General features: G+C 47.6%; 1 protein-coding gene across 1 annotated transcript in view; it reads right to left on the reverse strand.

The window, feature by feature from the left end:
- ITSN1 (intersectin 1) overlaps positions 1–24,421 on the reverse strand; it is a 200,480-nt gene that overhangs the window by 26,336 nt on the left and 149,723 nt on the right. Inside the window, exons 30-31 of the mRNA XM_008073409.2 lie at positions 5,441–5,562; positions 2,695–2,801 (exon numbers count right to left, since the gene is read on the reverse strand). Coding sequence (XP_008071600.1) covers positions 2,695–2,801; positions 5,441–5,562 — 229 coding nt within the window. The remainder of the gene's footprint in view (positions 1–2,694; positions 2,802–5,440; positions 5,563–24,421) is intronic.

Below are 24,421 nucleotides of genomic sequence, written 5' to 3' on the forward strand. Positions count from 1 at the left end.
AAATTCCGCCAGGCTTGGTGGCTCAGCCTGTAATCCCACACTTTAGGAGGCTGAGGTGAGTGCATGGCCTGAGCCCTCAGGTTCGAGACCCGCCCAGGCAACTTGGCGAGCCCTCATCTCTACAATAAATAAAAAAAAAATTAGCCGGATATGGTAGCCCGTGCCTGTAGTTCCAGCAACTTGGAAGGCTGAGGCAGAAGGATCGCCAGAGCCCAGCAGGTCGAGGCTGCGGTGGCTGGGAGGAGCAGCCACTGCACTCCAGTCTGTGCGACAGAGTGAGACCCCAACTCAAAAAAAAAAATTCCCAGTGCCTGGGCTGGTCACCCCATCTTACTTCTGCTTGCCTTCTACTATGGCTTCTGACAGCTGCCCCAAGGAGTGCGCACCTGGGCTCTGGATATATAAAGGTTCTAGATCTTTCTGTCCTACCTTGTTTAGAAAAGGCACGTTTCTCAGCTCTCAGCTTCCTGAGAGCCAACCACTGAGTTCCAATCCCCAGTGACGCATCATTAGTTGAAAGTCCATGTGTCTCAATTAGCCTCTTTTCATTTTAATTTTAATTATTTATTTGTTTGATAGCTCCTGCACCACCCCCCCAACATAAGGGGAGTATCCTTATCCTTGGATCAGACATGTGGTGGCTCACTGATGGCATTGTAAGGATTACTGCCCAAAATTCTCTTTATTCCCCCAAATGCTTCCCTCTCCCAGCCTGCTGGAGGCCCTCAAATCCTCCTATCATCAAGGTTATTCCTCTGCATGAAGAAATCATGTCTACACAGCCAAGCAAATACAACAACATGTTAATTGATCAATTTATGATATGGGTGTTCATGCTACAATTCTTTCAAGTTTTCTGTATGCTTAAAATTTTTCATAGTGAAAAGAAGGAAAAGAAAGAAGTTCTCCAGAAGGCCTCTGTTAAATACAAGTATTTTGTCTGGAGGATGAAAATATTACAGGTTATCAGAGGAACAGGGATAGAGACAGGGGCTTTGTGATGGGAGGAGGGTGGGTAATATCTGTGCATGTTTAACCATAATCAACAGTGTGTCACTTGTATACCTGCTCCCCTTGCTCCTCAGAATGACCCTGTGTGGTAGGTAGGACAGGTACCCTGACTGCAACCTTTTTTTTTTTTTAAGTTGGTGTCTCATTCTGTTGCCCAGGCTGGAGTGTAGTGGCACAATCACGACTCACTGCAGTCTTGACCTCCTGGATTCAGGTGATCCTTCTGCCTCAGTCTCCCAAGTAGCTGGAGCTGCAGGCATGTGCCATGATGCCCAGCTAATTTTTTTTATTTTTTGTAGAGGTGAGTTCTCGCTATGTTGCCCAGACTGGTCTCGAACACTTAGGCTCAAGCAATCGTCCCACCTCAACCTCCCAAAATACTGGGATTACAGGCATGAGCCCCTGTGCCCAGCTGTTATTCTTGTTTTACAAATGAGGACACTGAGGCCCAGGGGCCATAGTGACCTGCCCAAAGACACACAGTCAGAAGGCAATAGTGGATTTGAACCCAACACTCTGAAGATTGGAACATTTCTACAGCATCCACCCTGGGAGGGCAATGGACAGAGTTTCTCTAAAAGCCTGCCTGGGGTTATCTTTGATTCTTTGTCTTCTAAAGCACGGAGTGAGCAGACATTACATCTCTTCCCTCATGTCCACCTGTCTACTCCTCCTCTCTCCATCCCTTCATCCGCTCCCCTACACAAACCCAAGAAGGTGGGGACCTGAAATCACTCTATGAGAACAACACAGGGACCATATTTAGGAAATGACAGCTTCACAGTGACATGAATGCAGAGATCAGGAATGGACTCAAATTAGGGAGGTTGTACTCTACTCTCCGGTCCAGGGAGAGGTAGCCCTTCATCCCAGGGGCAGTGGTGTGTATCATATGCCCTGGAGGTATGACATCATCTGTGCGCTAGCAAGTCATGTTATAACAAGAGCCTGGTAGATACAGATTTTGGTTTTTGATTATTATTTTTTTTCTTTTTAGAATTGGAGGGGACATTTGTGATGATCTAATCCAATCTCCTCATTTGACAAGTGGGGAAACTGAGGCTCTTGGAGGAAGGCAGGAGTCAGGTTGTAAACCGAGGTCTTGAGGCTCCTGGCAGCTGCCTATGTGAACTAAAATCGGAATAAAATGCAAACGGCCCCAGGCCAGCTCTTCGGAGCTGTCCTGAGGAACCAACCGCTGGTGTTAGACCGGGAGCAGATCCACACATTTCCATCTGCAGGAGCCAAGAAAGCCTCAAAAGACCAATATTCCCCCACAGGATCCCAAGGGAGGGCATGGATGGAGCCAGCCCACGCGCCAGGATGGAGCCAGCCCGTGACCAAGAGCCAGAATCAGCCTAGCCCTGGAAATTCTGGAACCATAGTCAAATGTCTTGAGAAAAGGGCACCTTTTCTGAATTTGTACCAACACTTCCTGCATGTTAATGGTGGTCTTATGGGCCAGGAACCCGGATGTCTTGGCGATGGACTCTCCGCAATGAAAGATTTGGGGTGCATTTCCAGAAAGCATGAGGGCACAAGAGGGTGATGGTGTTTGTGAGTGGCAATGAGCAGAAGAGGCAGAAAGGGACAGGGGTGGCATGCAGGGAGGGACACACGGACAGATCCACACAGAAGTGCCAGGTGGCGAGGCAGGCTGGGCGTTAGAGAAGAGAGGCTTACTTCAGTAGTTTGATATTACACATAATCAGCTCCTTCCAGTTAACAAAAATCATAGCAACCTCTTTTTCTGTCAGCAGCTCAGACTCCATCAGGGGTTTCTGAAAGATCTACAGATGCAGAAAACGAAGCAGTTCAGAAAGCAAACAGTTAGCTAAAAACTCAAACACACACTCGCACACACTGATCTGTTGAGAGCAGGGGTGGTGGGGTGACTTGAGTGTTGCTTTGCTGGGAGGCCCAGGAGCTGGACGCCTGCCTTCCTGCAGAGTTCTTCTGCCCTAGGGGACGAAAGTGGGTTCTTATCAGGGTCAGCATTGTTTTACAAGGGAGGGAGGTCTGCTGAAATCCCTAGGGGACAAGTCCACTACGCCAGTAGGAAGCAGGAGACCAGAACCAAGTCACACAGGCAGGCTAGACGGTCTCACCTGCGCACAGGGAGGAGACAAACCTAGTGTGAAAAGCAGGGTGCTTAAATATGCACGTGGGCATGGGCGGTCCCTTCATTCTCAACAGCAACATCTGCTGCACAGGCAAGTCTCGGGCATTCTTATTTTTTCTGACGCAGGGTCTTGCTCTGTTGGCTGGCCTGCAGTGCAGTAGTGTGATCACGGCTCTCTGCAGCCTCCAATCCTGGGCTCAAGGGATCCTCCTACCTCAGCCTCCTGAGTAGCTGGGACTACAGGGGCATGACATCACACCTAGCCAATTTTTAATTTTTTTTTTTTTTTGAGTTGGAGTCTCACTCTGTCGCCCAGACTGGAGTCCAGTGGTACGCTCCTGGCCACTGCAGCCTCAACCTGCTGGGCTCCGGTGATCCTACGGCCTCAGCCTTCCAAGTAGCTGGAACTACAGGCACGCGCTACCACGTCCAGCTAATTTTTTTGATTTATTGTAGAGATGAGGTCTCGCCAAGTTGCCCAGGCAAGTCTCGAACCTGCGGGCTCAGGCAATTCACTTACCTTGGCCTCCCAAAGCACAGAATTACAGGCTGAGCCACCGAGCCTGGCCAATTTTTAAATTTTTTGTAGAGATTGATCTTGCTATGTTGTCCAGTCTGGTCTTGAACTCCTGGTTTCAAGTGACCCTTCTGCCTCAGCCTCCCAAACTGCTGAGATTACAGGCATGAGCCCGATGCCCAGCAAGACTTAAGCATTTTGAGTAAAGTAGCCCAGATGGCAGGGCCTCTAACAAGTACTGCTGCTCATAGGGACCTTAGTGACTGACTCTACTACTCTGTCTTCAGCCTCTTGGGCTGGGCAGGGACAGAAGCAGTACTTGCAGGCTCACTGCTCCTGGCTCTGTAAAATAAGTGAGCTCTTTCCAAGCTATACATGGTTGAGCATCTCACAGTAAACCACAGATCTCAGTGGAGCCCCATGCAGTTGAGGCCCTCCCTACAAGGAGGTCATTACTTCCCATGGAAAGCAGGAGGCTCTTGGAAGGCTCTTTAGGGATGGGGACAAGCTTTGCTTTGAAATAAACTTGACTGAGCTGCGACCGGTCCCTGGGAGCCCTATTCTACCTGAGTCCTACAGCCAACATTGAGCCCAGCATACATCAGGATATATACCAGGGCAACCTCATACAGCCGTGCGTTTTGTGCACTGCACAAAGATGCCCTATCTAAGGGACAACACTCACATCTTGGACATCCTAAACAGCATATTTAATAACAATCAAATATCTTGAGGAAAGGGTACCTTTTCTGAATTTGCACCAATAGTTCCTACACGTTAATAGTGGTCTTGTGGGCCAGAAACCTATTGAACTCCTCCAAAGCTGGGGAACCCCAAAGTGTCTTCCCTGGATGAGAAGATGGTCACACAAGATGGTTTCACAGCTGGTTTGTGTGGGGTAGTGGTGGTCCCCAAATGATTATGATATTTTTCTTTGTATTTTAATTTTTAAAATTTAATTTTTTTTAGAGATGGAATCTTGCTCTGTTGCCCAGGCTGGTCTCAAATGCCTGGGCTCAAGCAATCCTCTGGTCTTGACCTCCTAAAGTGCTGGGATAACAGGTATGAGCCTCCATGCCCAACCCACAATACTTTTCAAATTGTAGGGTGATCCTCAGGTCCAGTTCTGCAAATCCCTGTCTCTAATGGAAGCATCCCACATCCATGGACAAAAAAGCCTGCTGAAAAGCAGGTGCATCCAGCTCTATGTCTCCCCATCCTTTGGATGAAGTGGCCAGGGCCCTTCAATGGCCACCTGGGAGGACAGACAGAATGAGACATCACCCCACGTTGGGGGCGGGGGGCTCATGGAGACCTGGGAAGAAGCAGTTTCATTCTCAGTGACAGATTTTTCTCAAGGGTAATATATGTAGCACCAGGAATAACTTGAGATAGCAGCCAGATGGCCACCATTTTCAGAAGCCAATGCTGCGGGCCAGGGAGACAGTGTGGCTGACTCCATAGCATCCACTTGCTGGCAGCTGAGCTGAAACTTCTGTGGTTGGAGCTTTGATTTCCCATTCACAGTCCACACATCTTCACTGGTCAACTCCTCAGGGATTCATCTGCCCCTGGGCATAAGTGAGCTCTGACTTTCTATAGGAATCACTCAGAGTTGCCCACAAATAACAATGTCACCACCTCCTCTAGGGTAAGAATCCCCTATGTAATTGGCTGTCCAGATGGTCCCCATGCATCACAAAGCGTCTCAGGCTCAGAATAGGGCCTAGGCCCCCTTGACAGAGCACCACCCCCAGCAGCGTCCCCCCCGCACCCACAGCTATAGTTACCTCTGTGACTAGCTGCAGGTCATTTACATAGTTCTCCTCTGTGACAATGAGTTCGTGGATGTATCCCTGTCGCTTTCTTTCAGTTGGGGTCAACATATCCAAGAGATGCAAGTCTGAACACCCTGGAAAACACAACCATTTGGGATAATTTAGTCAAAGTCCTGGACAGCCCATGTCACTTCACACTGTAGGTCCTTGTGGTTGCTGGACCCTGTGGCCTCACTCCGGTCCAGCAGGGCTGTGGGCTGAAGTGTGTCCCCCAAAAAGATAAGTTGAAGTCCTACCCCTCAGTACCTGCAAATGGGACCTTATTTGGGAATAAGTTCTTTTCAGATGTAATCAAATTCAGAGAAAGTCTTACTCAATGAAAGTGGGGCCCTAACCCAAAATAGCCAGTGTCCTTGTGAGAAGAGGGTACAGAGACAGTCAGGCAGAGACTGGAGTGATGTGTCTACAAGCCTAGGTACACTATGGACTGCTGGCAATGCCAGAAGCTAGGAGGAAGGTCAGGACGGCTCCTTCTCTAGAGCCTTCAGATGGAGCTTAGCCCTGCCAAGACCTTGATCTTGAACTTCTGGCCTCTGGAACTGTGTGACAATAAATTCTAAGCCACGTAGCTTGTGATCATTTGCTACAGCAATCCTGGTAACGAACACAGGTAGCATACTCCCACTTCATCAAAAACACTACAACCATGTTGGAAGAGTAACAATTGGCCAACATTTCACATCATGCCAGGTGGTCAATTGCATCATTTTACAGATGAGGAAACTGAGGCTTGGACAGGTTGACTCACCCCAGATCCCTCAGCTCAGCAGTGGTGAAGACAAGAGCTCAGCCCAAGTAGTGGGCCCCAGCCCCCTACCGTTGGACCCAAGCTCCGGAAGGCCATAAGGTTATCTATCGTGAGGTTGGTTTTGGAGGATGAAGTGACCTGGGGACCGGATGGCCCTGGGGACCAGGCAGGTGCAGAGTGCATCCAGACAGTACTGAGGAACCTCTCCTGGACAAGGCCGCTGCTGGCCCTGGTGGCAGCTGAGCTACAAGCCTGCAGCAGACAGGGAAGTCTCCCCCAGTTGCAGACAGCTTAGCAAAAGACTAAGGCCAAGGCTGCCCGTGAGAAAGGGCTTCTCCACTGTCCTGAAATGGTGCCCGCTTGGGAGGTAGGGCTCACCCTTGACTCCATTCTCATAACTTGTTATTTGGGGTTCTGTTTGCTTCGAATGTTCAAGGCTTATCGGTAGAGGTTGCACCTGTCCCGAGCACGATGGAACAAGGGACGGGAAGACTAGGTTCTCGGGAGCACCCCATGTGCTGGTTTCAGCCCACCTCTTCTTTTTATCAGAGGTTCTTTATTTAATCCCAGAGCCAGACTTGTAAAAACAGGTTAGGAGGTGTCCCGAATGTAGGTGGGAGTGTCAGGGTTGGTTCGTTCATCTCCTCTTCTCCTCTCTGCTCCCCACAAGGGGGCACAATGGAGCACAGTGCCAAACCCCTGCCAGGGACCAGGGGTTCTCAAAGTGTGTTCCCTGGACTGGCAGAGTCAGTATCATGTTACCTGGGAACTTGCTAGAGATTATCTGGAGTTAGGAATCTGATTGAACAAGACACTAAAGTTTGAGAAGCCTGCTCTGGACAACCAGGGTATCCTCAGAGTTCCCACCTTTTCTTGAGAGAGTTATCTGGGAGTATGACTCATCTAGTCTATATGCTAGAATCTTCTGAAAATAGAATAATCCCTTTGGGGAAAATGATATCATAGATTTCTTGGCAAATGCTTCACTGCTCTAGAGATGAACTCTGGGGCTGGGGTGCTTCCAGTCCTCGGTTTTGTCCCCTCTCCTGGCCAACTGCCCTTTCTGGATGATGTAGCTTCTCTTGCTGGGACTGGAACGGATGTCCCAGGACTGACAGGAGGATGCTGGGAAAGCAGCGGGAATGAGACATCAACATATTAATCCTTCCATGACCTCCTAGACCTCACTCAGAGCCACTGCCCTGCAGCCAAGCAGAATCTGTGGGGCCACCAGGTGAGCAGGGACCTTTGCACAGGTCTGCAGACATGTCTGAGCTTGGGCCCGCTGCTCAGTCACTGGTTTGACCTAGTTGTTCTGCCTGGTGGTGGGGGGCAGGGTTGTCTTTTATTAAAACAGCTGCATCAACAATGACTTCTCAGGAAGGAAGCAAGCCACTGTCACTCATTCAGCTCAACTAGCTTCTGCTGAGCCACTGTGAGAGCTTAAGTTTGTGGGAAACCGAGTGATGTCACCAAGTTCTTTTACTTTTATTCGGAAAGTCATGCAGGAAACACTCTTGAGTTCGGGGGGGGAACATATTCTGTCCCTGCTCCACTCAGCTGTGAGTCAAAGGGCCCAGGACTCAGGCCATTTCTTGTTAAAGTGCCGAATGCAGCCCTTGCCTTATGGGACTTGTATGTCCTCTCACAGAAGCAGAGTTTCTGGCGTGTTCGAAAAGTTTCCCTCCACAGGGGTATTAGAATCCTGGCACAGAGCAGTAGTTCTAAAAAGTCACCGCACAAACACTGTGCATTGATGTTTGCTGCAACGTGAACATCAGGCCAGTAAGTGGACGCTGGTTGGACCAGTCTCCAGAATGTCCTTTGAGAATGTCCCAGACTCCCTTGGAGAATCTGACAGATGCTATAGGTTCTTGCCCCAGCAGTTGCACATGTACAATATACACAATATATACACACACTTGGCGCACAATTTTATCAGGTTCACAGACCCTCTTGAAGCTTGTTCATGGATTTCATTCATCCATTTGACAAATCTTTACTGATGTCCTACCAGGAATCTAACACCTTGCTGGGTACTGGGGGTTCAGGGCAGAAGAGAAAAGATGCCTGCCCTCCAGTGTACAACTAAGAACCTTGGGGTTCAGTGGTCCTCAGTGGTGTGTGGTACTGCCCCACTAGATTACAGCCCACTCTACCCCAGGGATGGAAGGGCATTCCTAGTTGTCATAATGACGAGATGACAGATGGACACTGGAGGGCTGGGCCAGGACTGCTAACTGATCTTACAGCATATAGGACAGAGAACCGCCCACCTACATGCCAATATTGAGAAAGGCTGCCATGACTTGAAACTGACAAGCAGACCAGGATTACATTCCACAGCAAGGAGGTGCAAGGAACCAGAGGACATGTTTAGAACAGCTGAGGAATTGGAAACACGGACCTGGAGGAGAGATGACAGGCTCACTCTGGATTTCAGAAGTTCTTCTGAGTCTTCAAGTTTTACACAGTGCAAGTTGAGAAGAAGCTCAGAGCCAGGGCTTCAGCAGAAGGTTCAAGGTAATTCCAGGTCATTGGTCCAAGAATCCCGGAGCCCTGGGCCTGTTCAGGACAAGTTAGAGGCTGCTGCACAGCCTTCTGCTCTGGCCTCTGGTCCATACATCCTACAAGGCCCAAGTCAGAAATGACAGAGCTTGGAGGTCTGGGGGGAGGAGGGGAAGACTGGGCAAGCCTGGGCTGCTTGACCCTAGAAATTCTACCTCACACAGGTTCACCTACCTGCCTTGCTGGAGACAGGAGGATGGCTCTGATGGCCTCTCCAGAACACAATGAAAAGCAAAGGATTTGTGAGATTTGTCTCCGAAGTGTAGGCCAATTCTGTTGGCTTGTATTGTCTTTTTTAGCCACTGAAGTGACCCAGTGGATGTCATTTTAAAAAATTCTTGTCAGTAGAGGCCAGACCAAGAGAACTATTAAAGACTTGAAATAGGCACTTTGAACTCAAAAATATCCTTCCTTTGAAAATTTAGTATTTAGAAAAACAAGAGTGTTTCAAACTGCATTATTCAAAGCAGGGTAACTGGAAAAGACATTTCAAATAAAAGAGTTTTCTTTAGGGGTGGAGGGACGTGGCCCTTCTCTCCTTTGGGTACCAGGATAAACATCGTTTGCTTGCCTCCTTCCCCAGTGAAAAACAAGAGGCTGAAGCACAGCAAATGGTTCCATGAACATCTTGGTGTGCTGAAGGGATTCTCAAATGAACTAAAATCCACCCACAGCTGAAATAATATTGCAAATGACCCCAGGCAGTTAAAAATGATCCCCTGTTCCAGCCCACATAAAATTCCTAATCCATGTGCCGTCCCTTATAATCGTGTGCAGTGCAACACATTTACAGAACTAAGAGAGTTGTGATGGCCTTCTGGAAGGATCTGAGTCTGGGGCTCAGGAGGAAAGTATGGGAACAACATCTTACCAGAAAAAGGTCATCCTCTTCCCTCAACTGATATTGACATGAACAGCATAATTTCAGTAGCTTGTTTTATTACAAGAGTAATACATGAACACACCCTCATTGTAAAATGTCAAAGGCTACAGAGCACTTAGGGTAAGTGTACAATGAGCCCACCACATCTGCATTCTTTCTATCTTTCCCAATGAGGAGTATCATTTTGAAAATCAAGCCAGCCCCCACAGCACGTTGCCCATTGAGTAAAGCAAATAAACAGGCCTTGTTCCTGGTACGAAAGGGCCAAAATATACAATATGTTGGTCAATAAATATTTATTAAGTTCCTATGAAGTCCAAGAGACACAGAAATAAGCACGATTAACCATCCTTGTCCTTAGGGAAACTTACAACTTTGGGGGAGATGCTAAGGAAAAATTAAACTTAAAATAGCAAGCATTAAAGAAGGGCTCGTGGGCTGCTGGTGGTGGAGACAGCAGGACCTCAGAAAAGAAGCAGGCGGGGCATGGTGGCTCGAATCTAATCCCAGCACTTTGGGAAGTTGAGGCAGGAGGACTGCTTGAGTCCAGGAGTTCAAAACCAGTCTGGGCAACATAGTGAGACCTCATCTCTACAAAAAAATTAGTCAGGATTGCCTGAGCCTAAGCAACAGAGTGAGACTCTGACAAAGAAGGAAGGAAGGAAGGAAGGAAGGAAGGAAGGAAGGAAGGAAGGAAGGAAGGAAAGGAGCAGTTGTTCATGCTGAAGGCAGGAGGGTACTCAAGGGGCCCTGCTGGGGCTGGGTCTCCATAGGGCTGGGGAGGCCATGGCCATGTGGGTGCAGGTTGGGCATGAGCAAAACATTTCCTCAGGTGCCAGGTAAATACAGAAGTATTGCTAGAATTAGGTGGGAAGGAAGAAAGAGTCAGAAGTTGGGGGTCATGATGCAGGAAAAAAAAATGAAGACAAAATGTGGAGGGATAAGGAGAGAGAGCAACATGGAAGCTTGGGTGATGGCTTTTCTTTTTTCTTTTTTTTTAAAGAGACATGGTCTCACTCTATTGCCCAGGCTAGAGTGGACCAGCACGATCACTGCAGCCTCGAACTCCTGGGCTCAAGAGCCTGGGACTGAGTAGCTGGAACTACAGGCATGTGTCCCCATGTCTGGTTTTCTTTCTTTCTTTCTTTCTTTCTTTCTTTCTTTCTTTCTTTCTTTCTTTCTTTCTTTCTTTCTTTCTTTCTTTCTTTCTTTCTTCCTGTCTCTCTCTCTCTTTCTCTCTTTCTTCCTCCTTCCCTCCCTCCCTCCTTTCCTCTCTCCCTCCCTCTCTTTCTTTTTGTATAGATCAAGTCTCAGCGTGCTGCCAAGGCTGGTCTCAAACTCCTGGGCACATGAGCCATCCACCAGCTTGGTTTTTTTATCTTAAAGCCAAGGATAAAACAATGTCTCTGGGGATATTAGTCCAAATCCTCTGGCTAAATGGGCCAGAGTCTGTAAGATACATGCCACTTGTGCTCCTGAAGTTCCCATCTACACTGCAAGCTTCTCCCCCTCACCCTAATCTCTCCTGCTAAGTGAGCCTGTGCTCCTCAGGGCTGCACTGGATTTTCCTCGAAAAATTGATCTGTGTTCCCTTCAACACCCTGGACAGAGAGGTACATGTGGGGTGGCCTGTCGCAGGAGAAGCAGTTGAAGCCACAGGGATATGACGTGAAGAAAGCCCTCTGGTCAAACACTGTGTCCCTCCACCCTATAGCGGATGTGAGGGCCACCCCCTCCCCCGGCATTCTTCAGGTCATGAAACTGCACACCCCTGTAGGAAGCCAGCATCTGTGCTTGGCCCTTGGTTTGTTGAGGGGTGAGGTGGGCCAGATCCCTGTCCTCTGGGAGCCTGCTGGCTGCTGGAGGCTCGGGCCTCCCAGGCTGACTTTGTTCCTTGCTGAGTGGCAGGCACCTCATCAAGGACATCATTGCCAGTTGTCATCAGTTCAGGAGACCTTGGAGTTGTGAATCCTTAAGATATAATTTTTTTTTTAGTTGGGGTCTCACTCTGTTGCCCAGGCTGGAGTGCAGTGGCACTATCACGGCTCACCACAGCCTCAACCTCCTGGGCTCAGGCGATCCTTCGGCCTCAGCATCTGAAACAGCTGGACTAAAAGCACACACCACCACACCTAGCTGATTTCTAATTTCTTGATTTTTTTCCCTCAGAGGTCTCACTATGTTTTCTCAAACTCCTAGGATCAAGTAATCCTCCCATCTCGGCCTCCCAAAGCACTGGAATTACAGGTGTGAGTCACTGCACCCAGTAAAGAAGTGATTTTTACGGGGTTCTAGGGAAGTGGTGGGTAAGGAGGCGAGAGACAGGTAATGGCACCGGAGGCCTCTGTGGGTCCAGGGGAGCCAGGCATCCCACACTGGTCTGTCCTGAAGACCCATCCTGCCCCATGTAGCTGGGTCCCTGTGGGGCTTTCTCTCAGACATAACCCAGAAGCTTCAAGCGCCAGTGCAGCTTCCAAATGAGCTGCATTTGCTCCCAAGAAGAGGAATCCAGTCTACATTGTCTGGCAGTTTCATAACTATTGAAAAGTGGTGGAAACCAAATTTCTCTCAGGGGTAAATCATCTCTTAAATTTCCATAAATGTGCACATTAGGGGGAAATAAAAGGGCGTATCGTTCATGGCTCTGGAACCAGCACTGGAATTCCTGGCACGGCATTACATATGCATTCTTTAGTTCACTCCAGGCCCCCTTTGTGTCTCTAGCCTGGTCTTTCTCCTTGGCTTCCTGCTTTCTTTTTTTTTTTTTTTGAATTGGAGTTTCACTCTGTTGCCCAGACTGGAGTGCAGTGGCCGCTCCCGGCCACCGCAGCCTCGACCTGCTGGGCTCTGGCGATCCTTCCACCTCAGTCTTCCAAGTAGCCGGAATTACACGTGCACGCTACCACGCTCAGCTAATTTTTTTTATTTATTGTAGAGATGAGGTCTCACCAGGTTGCCCAGATGGGTCTCGAACCCGCGGGCTCAGGCAATCCACTCACCTCAGCCTCCCAAAGGCGCGGGATTACAGGCTGAGCCACCGAGCCCGGCTTCCTGCTTTCAGTGTACCCTCTCCTGCAGTATTTTAGGTGTCCTCAGTAACTGTTGTAAATAAGTCCTTTGGGTACACAGGCAAATTGAGGTGTTAAAAGAAGGACAAACACATCCTGACTGAAATATGAGGAGGGGACAGTCATTTCGACAAGAGGGATCTGGGAATATTTAGCAGAGGAGGAGGAATTTGACCTGGATGTCATCAGGCACATAAGGGGTGGAGAGCAGTGGGGAGGGATTCATACAGAAGAATTGGGGCAAACGGGTTGGACTGGGTGTCGAAAAACGAGCATTACTATGGCCTGCCACTTGGGGCTCACAGTGCTGGGCACTGCAATGACATGGATGCATTGAATCCTCACCAGGAATCCTATGCAATAGCTACCATTGTTATCCCCCACTGAACAGATGAGGAAACTGAGGCACAGAGAAGGTAAGTCGGGTTGATAAATGGCAAAGGGAAGTTTGATCCCCGAGTTATGGTCTTTGTGAGGCCCACGAGGCCTCTTCTTGCTGGAAAGGTGGTGTCTTAGTCTGCTAGGGCTGCCATAACATAGTACCACAGACCGGGCAGCTTCAGCAGTATTTTTTTCACAGTTCTAGTGACAGGAATTCCGAGATCAAGGTGTCGGCAGGTGTGGCTGCTCCTGAGGCCTCTCTCCTTGGCATGGTCTTTGCTCTGTGCATGCAAATGCCTGATGTCTCTCCGTGTGTCCAAACTTCCTCTTCTTATAAGGACACTAGTCAGGTTGGATGAGGGCCCACTCTAACAGTCTCATGCTATCTTAATTCCTCTTTAAGGAATGTATGTCCAAACAAAGTCATATTCCGATGCGCTGGGGATTAGGGCTTCAACATATGAATACTGGGGACACAATTCAGCCATAACAGGTGAGAAAGTCCAGTTGAGGAGATTTTTGGTTGCAGAGCCTAGGATGGTCTTGACTGTATTTCAGAGGATCACTGGGGCAGCTGTATGTAGGATGGATGGGAGCTGTGGCCCTGGGGTTTGGCTGCACATTGGGGTCACCTGAGGAGTTTTTTAAAATCCCAGGGCTCTGCTGTTGTACCCCAGGCCAATTAAATTGGACATACCAGGTGGGACTTGGGCGTCCACCATTCGTAAAGCTCCCATATGGTTCCAACGTGCATCCAAGAGATCAGAGGAATTATGGTCTGGAAATCAAAACCAGGCATGAAAAGGGAGAGAATCTGGAAGCTAGATCTGTCCAGGTACGTGGAGCATGAAAATTGCTTCAGCTGCTGAGCCAAATTCAGCCCAGGGTGTGTCACTCAAGCAAGGGGGCTTGATGGCTTCATCAGAATGCCGTTTCTCCAAGGACATCCATGGCTGGAGCCCACCTCTGATGCTCTGTTCCTGGGGACCCCTGCAGCTGCATGTGAGACCACATTGCCACCAGTGACCCCAACTCTAGGGCTACAGCTTCAAAGGTCACTGTACTCAATGCCCTCATTTTTTGATGGAACAGTAGAGCTCAGAGACGTACAGTGACTTCCTCTCTTGCGAATAAAACCTTTTGCTGGTGATGTCTCAGGAAATGGAATCACAAGGAAACCACCAGCTTCTCAAAGAGTGGGCCTCAGGGCGGTCCACATTATTTTCTCTCTAAGTAGATTCCTGTGAGATCTGGCTGGGAGGATGTGCTTGTCCTTGCAGCCCAGGGCTGGCAGGGTCAAGGCAGCTGAGTCTTCTCTGAAAATGACCCTTGGCTGAAGAGTCCCGGGACAGCCTCAGCCCACAGGAAGCTCTGGAGACCAGATCAGTTCTGGGCCACTCAGAGGGGCAGGTGTAATTCTCATCCCAACGGAACATTCTTCAGAAGGGTCTAAGCGTACGTAGCCTGGTCCCCAGGGGTCTCTCCTAACTTGGCAAACTGACCCTGTGGGAACACAAGAGGTGACCTGAGCCCGTGACACTTCCTGCTCATTCTCAGCAGCTGCAAAGATCCGCCCAGGCCCCTGCTTTCGTGGAGCTTCCATTCTGGTGGGGGGAGACAGAAAACCAAATACAGACATAAATAGATAGTATTGAGGGTGGTTGTAAGAACACGTCTTATGGTGAATAGGCCTATTTCCTGTGTTAAGGTCTTTTCAAGAGAATTTATTTGAAAAATCATGGTGCCTTCCCAAGCATGGATTTTGTGCTGGGTTCTAGATCACACGTGGCAGGAGAATGAACCTTGTGACGTGTCCTGCCCCTCACAGCCTAGATAGGGTGAAGGACTTAGCATGGGAACAACAGGAGGACAATGCAGGACTGTCTGTTAATTGCAAAGAGCAAGGCACCATGAAGGATATGCAGGTGTGGGAGGTAGACCTGACCTCTAATTTATAATCAATGGGGAGGCAGGTTGCCCCACTATGAGTTGACTACACAAGGTACGGAGCATCATTGTTTAATAGTGCTGTCTTGATGGGGATGCAACAAACCATGAGATATGAGCCTTGCCTCCATGGAGCTCACAGTCTAACTAGGGGGTAAAAGTGTCTATATATTTTTGAATCCATTTTTCTATCCAGTCATCTTTATATAAGAGAAGGAATTCAGAGAAGAGTTGAGTCATGGCAAGCTAATAAAGCAGGGAAGGTGGCAGAGAAATCAGGAGGGGTGAAGGCAGGAGGGAAGGAGGTGGGCAAGGCTGGGCAAAGGCATGTCCCGCTGGGGCTCACTAGTGGCTTAAACTTGACACAAAAATCCTGGGGCAATAGGGAGGAGACTGTGGTGATTGAGGGAAGGTTCTGGGTTGGGTAACGCTGGACAGGCAGGGTGAGGCTGGATGATGAAGGGGGTCCATGGTCCCAAGCACCAATGTACCACCTCCTGACTCAATGGGCAGGGAGCCCTGGGAGGTAGATGAGGCTTGGGGAAGTGGAGGCATAAAATCTCTAAGGGTAGAGAAGGCTCTATGTCCATGCCATGTGCACATCCCTCACTTCTTCCTGACATGGGCCCAGAATGCTGCAGTAGGAATGAGGTCCCTCTGGGGACTCCCATGATGAAAATGGACCTTTCCATTAAAGGGCTTGGGGGCCAAAGGGGATGGTTTCCAAGAGGGTCAGTTGAAAAGCCATTGGGGCAACAAAAGCCTGTACTTTTGTGAAGGTCATGACAGTGAACTCAAAGGTGGCCGAGAGAACTAGAAAGAACACTAGGTTGGAATCCTGGAGAGCAGTTCCGTAACCAACCCAGCCTGGGACTTCCCCTTCTGCAAGCACAAAAATTTGCACGGGTTAGGGAAGGCTTCCCAGAGGAGGTGACAACAGAGCTGTGCTATAATTGAGCACATATAGGGATAAATAAGGAGAGAGAAGACAGGAAGGCTGGGGAAGGGGGCAGACCAAGCAGGGCTTACAGACTAACTGGAAGATTTGGGTCTTTATCTGGGAGGACTGGGAACCTTCTGGGTGATTTTAATCAGAAGAAGTGGTGTTTTTAAAATAGTTCTCTTGGCCAGGTGTGATGGCTCACCCCTGTAATCCTAGCACTGTGGGAGGCTGAGATAAGAGGATTGTTTGAGCCCAGGAAGTTCGAGATCGCTGGGCAACATAGAAAGACCTTGTCACTACAAAATAAATAAGTAAATAAAACTAAAAATCTGTCCACAGTGGAGAGGAAGCTGGAAGAAGACGAGTGTGGGTACAGAGACCAGGGGCAGCTCATTCACCCCCAGGCCCCTTGCACTTGCTGTTCCCGCAGGTTAGAATGCTCCTCGCCTTGATCTTCACAGGTGCCTCCTTCTCTGCACTCAGGTCTCCACCCTCATGTCACCTCTTCAGAAGGGCCTTCCGGGTCATCCTACCAGATAAATCCCTGGCCCTTAGTCACTCTTTGTCCCATTTCATCCATCTAGAATGGCTCGGTTCATTTCTCTGCCACTGGTCTCCCACTCTGACAAGCCCCTCAAAAAGTGGCGTCTCCTCTGCTTGTTCTGAGCAAAGCCCTATTATCTGGTCCCATATACCTCAGCCATGACTCTCAGGGAGCAGAAGAGGGAAAACGCAAGTAGACTGGGCCCCTCCTGGTCTCACAGGCCATACAGCAGGAGATGGGGGAAGGGGAAGGCAGGATGAAGGAAGGAGGGGGGATGAGGACAGGCAGATATACTTCTACCCATTGAGGATGGGGTGGGGTGAGACCCTCCTGCTGGATACCAAGGCAGTGGAGGGCTGTTACTGAGGATCCAGCCCTGTGGGGCCTTCCCACGGGGCCTTAGGACTCCAAGGCAACGCCCCAGAGAGGAATCAGGCATCCGGACCTTGCCTCCTCTGCTGGGGATGATTGCAGGGTTGGGCTCTGCTGGAGGCCCGGCAAACAGAGCAGGGCCTGGGGTCTGGATCCTGAGAGGCATCTCGGGTACACACAGCGGGGCAGGGAGAAGATTAAGTTTGCTGGGGGCAGCTGTTCTGGAGATGGCACATTGGGGAAGCACCCCCTGGCAGTATATGTCCCTCCTCCAAGCTGCATGGTTGCTTAAAAAAACCCAGCGGTTGGCATGTCTGGGGGGCTGGACGTTCCATTCTTTGCTGGCAAGAGAACACAAGGCTGCAGAACGCTGTGATGAGAAATAAAGGACCCAGTGACTCAACGTGCTTGTGACAGGTTTATTGTGGAGCGCTGCAGGGGCCTGCCAACACGGTCCAGACGTGACATTTAAAAGCCTCACGCATTCCATTTTCCCTGGTGGCCTCGCCACTGTCAGCTGTGTGAAACACGGGCAGCTTGGCCACATCCCTTAAGAGTCTGCTGAGTAGGCGCTGGCCTGAAGTCTAGAGTGGGTCCCTTCATGTCGCAGGGGTGCAAGGAAAATGTTTCAAAAGCTGCTTCCTTCCTCACAGGTGGGCCTCATGCTAAGGGAGCAAAGGCGGCTGTGATTTATAAACAGATTAGTGGGTCAAAGCTTGCCATGAGATGTCTGCAAGTTTTCAGGGAAGCTGGCCCATCTTTTCTCTCTGAAATCCCTCTTCTATAAAAGCATGTTTTTTTTTTCAGATAAGTTTTTTTTTTAGTCAGGTTCTCACTCTGTCATCCAGACTGGAATGCAGTGGCATGATCACGATGATCATGGCTCACTGCAGCCTTGACCTCCTGCGCTCAGGTGATTCTTCCGCCTCAGCCTCCCCAGTAGCTGGGACTACAGGCGCGTGTTACCACACCTAGTTTATTTTGTGATTTTTTTTGGTGGAGATGTGGTCTTGCTATGTTACCCAAGCAATCCTCTTGCCTCGGCCTCCCAAAGTGCTGGGAGTACAGGCACTGTGCCTGTAATTTTAAAATGCACATAACCCACCTGCTGTTTTGGTTTAATGAAAGAAAAAAGGCAGAACTCTGCCCTTTTTCTCCAATTACAAAAGCAACAAAGCCCCTATCAGGTGCTTGTTCTCTGCTAGGTGTTATTATTATCTCTCCATATGCAAATGAGGAAACCAAAGCACAAAGAGGCTACATGATTTGCCTAAGACCACACCATGAGTAAGTGGCAAAACTGAGATTGGAACCCATGCTCAGAACCACCATCCTGGATTGCTTCTCAGCCTCCATAAGGGCCCAGATGCAGTTACACTGACACCCCACTTTGAATCACTATTCCCTTGTAGGCAAGTGGCCCACAGGAAGATACAAAGTTCTCAAGTTGTAAGAGAAATGGAGTAAAATATTAGATTGAACTTGTAGAGAAGCTGAGTTCTTATACACGGCACCATGTTTTTCTGGCAGAGGCTAGAAATGAAAATTGAGATGCTACCGCAGCACATGTTCTTATGTTGGCTCAGAGTAAGGGCATCTCAGGCAAGCTGTGTCTTTGGCAAGCCCTCCCGCAGTCGAGGTGAGAACTCAAGGTTGAGGTAGGCCAGCACCGAACTTGTGCTTTGAAAACGTGCACCACTGTGTTGGAATCCTTACCAAAGGCTCCAAACTCCAATGGCAATGCTAATGGTGAGTGAATCGTATGAGGAAAGAGGGACTCATTCCCCATCTTTCCAAAGATGCAGTCACTGATTCTGTGGAGGTGGGAGCTCTGAGGCTCTGGGATACGTGTGTGACCATACATCTGTGTAACACATGATACATCTTGAAAGAGGACTAGCCAGAGAGTTAGAAAAGCTGACTTAGGGAACATCACTGCACTTCCCAAGACCCTCAGTGTCCTCAGCTGTAAATGCAGGGCTTGTGTTCAGTGTTTTCCTAGTGTTTCCTAAGATCTTGAATTCATGGACTAATCTGCAGAGCGCACCCATCCCCACCCCTGAATACAAGATAGTAAGTAGATCAGTATGTATGAGTGGGTGGGGACAAGGACCAGAAGGGGACAGAACAGTACGGAACACGTGAGGGGAAACCAGGGGTGTCAGTGGTTTAATACCCTTGCGGAATGAAACAGCTTCCTTAGTGAAAGTTGGCCGATCAAGTGTTTCTCCCTCTCCTGGGTCAGAATTCAGAGAAATTACATCAAAAGGAGGAACTGTCCAGCTTTTAAAAACTTGATAGGCTGAGTCAAAGGAAGGGGCACTTCCTCTTCTGCGGTTTGCAACATCACTCAGAAACCATGTGCCAAGTAGATGCAGAAACAGCAGCTGTCAGCTAGCATGTACTAGAATCTTTTATGGAGTGGTATTTATCTGCTTTTTGGCTGTTACCTGGCCTCACCATTTGACTCACTGTTACCAAATTACAGATGTAGACATTTGAGTCACCTGTAAGGCACTCTGTCTCACTGCCTGTGCCTGTCTGTTGTCCCACCCCCCTCACTGCTGACACCATAAAACAATAACACAGTAGCTTCTAAGAGGTAGTATGTTTAACAGCAAGTTGCATGAACACTTACATATGTGTATACATACTTACATATGAATATAAGTAATACACACGCATATATCTTATAGCTAGCTGATGTTCATTTTTTAACAAACAAAACCTTAATTTCTGTGAATGCAATTTAAAAACAGTCTAGGAGCGATGGCTCATGCCTGTAATCCAGCACTTTGGGAGGCCGGCCTGGGCAACTTGGCCAGATGTCATCTCGACAATAAGTGAAAAAATTTGCCGGGCGTGGTGGCATGAGCCTGCAGTTTCAATTACTTGGAAGGCTGAAGTGGATCACCTGAGCTCAGCAGGTCAAGGCTGTGTAGCTGTGAGTGTGCCATTGAACTCAGCCTGGGTGACAGAGTGAAACTCGACTCAAAAAAAAAAAAAAGACAAGAAAAAATATTTAAAACACCTGGGAGCTTTTGGTTGTAGAATAGACTCTTCCTGAGGGGCTCTGGAGCTCTTTGAATGGAATAGCTAGCTACACATCAGAAAACATTCTGTACTGATTGTGATTTGTTGCACTCATTCCTCAGCTGTTACCTGGGTGGGGTGCTGCTCCCACCCCCACTCCCAGCCTCCTGGTACCAGAGTAGAGTCTTAGCTGGAACGAAGGTTCCTGGTCCTCAGCCCCCTTCTTAGACCAAATGAGCAAGAGACTCCAGGAGCAGCCCCTTCCAAGAATACTGTTGCTTTTGGGAGCCTCACATCTAAAGGGAAAGGAAACTACAGAGACAGCCTGGTTTCCTCTTTGGAGGTGAGGTGGGGTGTGTCAAGAACCAAGACGCTAGTGTTTCCTACCTAGTCATTAGTTCATTTGATCACTCATTCCAGAGATGTTTTAGTACCTAACCTACCATGTGCCAGGGGATGATAGGTTGAGCCATATGAAATTGCTTTTATAGATAAGAATTGGCAAATTCATACAGTTAAACCTATTTTTAGAGTGTTTTCCTAAGCTAGTGTTACTAAGTTTTTCTTCTGACGGTGTCAAAGAAGACAATCAGTCCAGAATGTTTTCTGATGTGTGGCTAGCTATTCCATTCGAAGATAATCCAATCACCCACATTTATAACGGGGGTCTGGGTGTGCCCGGGTTCCCTTCCAGAAACAGGGCAGACATTACTTTCTACCATACATGTACTGGAGTCATATTTTGTGACTTTACAAAGGGCTGAGTCATTGCTATAGATCAGCTTCTCCCAGAAGACCTTTCATGTAGAAGCAGTCAGGGGCTTGGGCCACTTAGGGAGCCTAGCCACCACAGCTTCTTAGCCCCCAGGCCCTCCTCTGTGGAAAGGTGGATGGCCTGATGAGAGCGATTTCCAAGTGCAAGGGAAGGTGATCTCATTTGGACTCTTCTTGTGTAATGCCAAATGGTACCCAAAGTTCATTTGCAATCATATTTACACAGACCAATATGAAATTAAATGATTTAATGACCAGTTATTTTTGTTTAACAAATAGCTAAACAAACAAACAAAAAAACCACATACACAACAAAACACAAAAAACTCTGAGGCCAAAGGAAACACCTAATATTCCTTCATGAATGTATTAGAAAAAAAGATGCTTAGGCTGGACGTGGTCCTTTAAACTCTGGGGCCAAAAGAAAGACTTAATATCCCTTCATGAATGTATTAGAAAAAATGATGCTTAAGCTGAGTGTGGTGGCTCACATCTGTAATCCCAGCACCTTGGGAAGCCGAGATGGAAGGATCACTTGATCCCAGGAGTTTGAGATCAGCCTGGGCAACATAGAGAGACCCTGTCTCTACCAAAAAACAAACAAATAAAATAAATAAATAAATAAATAAGAAACAAGCTTTGTCTCCTTCTTACTCAATTTTCATTAACTAGTTTCTCTGAGACCAGGACTAAAGGAGTTGAAGCTTGTACCAAAGTGTGGGTGTGTGGGGAATAATCAAGAAGAATAAGATTTTGAGATATAAAACCAAGGTTCTGGGATGATTTATGCTGTAGCTATATGATATAAGTTTGTTAAATGATTTTATTTACTCAGTAGTAGTTACCAGAGTAACCTCTTTTGGGTCATGAGCAACAAAGTAAACCTTAACCACAGTACCCAGCAGGGTGAGACCAGGGTTCCTCAACCTCAGCTCTGGTGACATCTGGAGCCAGAAAATTCTCTGTTGTGGGGAGTGCCCTGTGCATTGCAGGATGTTGAGCAGAACCCTTGACTCTACCCACTAGATGCCAGCAGCACCCCCTTGGTTGTGAACCCTTGGGTCCGATGGATACTCTACAATTAAATGCAAATGGAATGATTTGTGAGAGGAAAGAGCAATATCCTGGGGAGGCCACCTGTGTCAGCTTCACAAACCCAGAAGGAAGCCTGGAGGAAGGCCCTAAGAGAGGGTAATGGAGAGAGTAAGTTATACGGAATATTAGGAGAGTGTTACCCACCTTGGCAACTGCATCCCTTCCAGCCAAACTCAACATTGGAGAAGAAACACTGGCTTATACAGGTGAAGGGGTGTGAGGGGAGAGAGGAGACTTGCTGACTCGATTGTTGCTCCACAAGGGACAACTGGCTGGGGGACAGTGAGAAGGATCTCCTCTCTACCCACGGACAGGCCTTGTCATGTCCTGACATCTCTATCTACAACAGCCATGTCACTTTTCTGCTTCATGTGGCACCTCCTTGACCTTGAAGATTTTGACCCTTTTCCTACGGCTGCCCTCCCCCCGCCCCACTGGCCTGCTTAGTGGTGCCTCACATCCATACTTCGAGCACAGAACTTATCACCTAATCAAACACATACCATATATATATATTTACATGGACTGCAGGAGTTTGGTTTTCTGCTTATTCTTCCCATTAAAATATGAATTTCACGAAGACAGGACCCTGTCTCAATTGAGTATCACACTCCTCCCAGAAGCCAGCAGGGCACCTGACACATGATAAATGTCTCTCCTGAAAATATTTGCTAAATTGACGAAGGAAATCACTTTTCAACTGAATGGCAGGGGAAGCCCAGTAAGCGAAGTTCTTGAGGATTGACTCAAGCATGTGGCCATCGTAGTAAACAGTTGCATCAATGTGTATGCTGATTTATTTTTGCAAAGTGTGCCAGGCAGAAGCTGATCCTGGGCAACAATATGGAAGATGTGCAAGTTTCCATCTTTACCCACATGTTTTTAGGGTATTCACCAGTCCCTTATTATGATACATCTTTTGGGCAAATGATTTGTACCCTGAGCCACATGATACACCTTCAATGTGTCAACAAGTATATCCAAAACCTGATGAGATATTTAACCACTAAACCAGGTGGTAGAGAGTTCTATGCTTCAAAACTGGCATTAGAAGGAGCGATCGTTGACATATTGATCATGGAGGGGAGAGGCTTTGGCTTTGCAATGAAGACTCGGTGAGCCTCTCATCATGTCTGGATTTCCAAGAGCACAGTCACAACGGACACGCGGACGGCAGGCCCAGCGCTGACATCTACCTGTTTGGCTTCCCATCACCACTGCCTGGTTGCAACATCAAGAACACAGAGACATTTCCGTCTAACTTTTATATGAAGAATTTAATTATCTATACATGTAACTAATCCAAAAGGTTGTATTACAGTTGTTAAAGCCGCAGGTTTATATATTTATATATTTTACATTCATGACCAGGAAAATACTGAAGCGCAACTGAACGAGGAGGGGCAGTCCCCGCTCTCTGCACCATGTGAACGGAGAAGGACCATGACACGCCTGCCAGCACGGAGCGCCCCAGAGAGCCCGGAGAAGGAGGACGCGTTACAGAGTCATTAGTAGGACAGCTAGATTGTGCTTGAGGCTTCCCCCACCCCATTTTCTGGGCTGTCAGCAGCGGGCATGTTTATTGAGAGCTTCCAACTAGTGTTTAAAAGACAAACAGGGCTTTGGCTACAGCACATCTAACACATAAACGGACCATGAGCTCCATTTCATATTAATCTGTAGAAATTCCACAGTCTAGTTAAAAAATGTAAACATTGGAAATTAATTGCAGGGAGACTTCTATACATTCTTTCTTGTCAAGAAAATTACTTGTTCAAAATAGGTCATTCCATGAAAAGTAATTGGAATAAAACTTCATGTAACAGAGACTAAAAAGAGATTGTAGATATTATTGATCATAACAACCTCAATGGTGTTGTCTACTGATTTTATGGTATGAAAACACACAAAATTAAAAACCCAAAACAAACACCAACTCAACCAGATAAATCTGAGACCAAACAAAAACAGAGAGTGCTTTCTCATGTGGCTACAAAGGTCACTGTGCAAAATAAAATTAATGCAATATGATTAGAGCATCATACAAGGTAATAGCTTTTGCCATGGAAAGAACTAATTTCTTATGTACAGGATGTATTACATGCTCAACAAGGTACATCTGATACACACAAACAAGCACAAAACACCTTCTGTTTAATTGGGCTCATTCTACAAGTCTTTAAAACATATATACTGAACTCCTCTGCACTTCTATAGCAGGGGAAAAGAATCCCAAACTACACAATTTAGTTGGTAACACTGACAAAATGGAAAAAAAAAATACATCAAGTCTCAGATTTATGGACATTTGGAACAATTTTTAATAGCACATGCAGCATTCCTTGATAGTGGGTCTTTTTGCAAAACCAAAATAGCAAAGAAGTAATTTATTTATTTTGTTTATTAAAAGGCTAAAATGTATATTAAAAAATAATTTTAAAACTATTGAAAGCACCTGTGCAAAGGTGGGGGGAAGTCAATTTGAGTAACTAGGAAAGCCACAAAAGGACCCACTACCCTGTGTATTTTTGTAATTTTTGCTCCTATCTCTGCAAGTAATAACTCAAACATTGCGAT

This window comes from Carlito syrichta, unplaced genomic scaffold, assembly GCF_000164805.1.
Source record: "Carlito syrichta isolate Samal-C Ts95f unplaced genomic scaffold, Tarsius_syrichta-2.0.1 Scaffold315835, whole genome shotgun sequence".
Taxonomy (NCBI): Eukaryota; Metazoa; Chordata; class Mammalia; order Primates; family Tarsiidae; genus Carlito; species Carlito syrichta.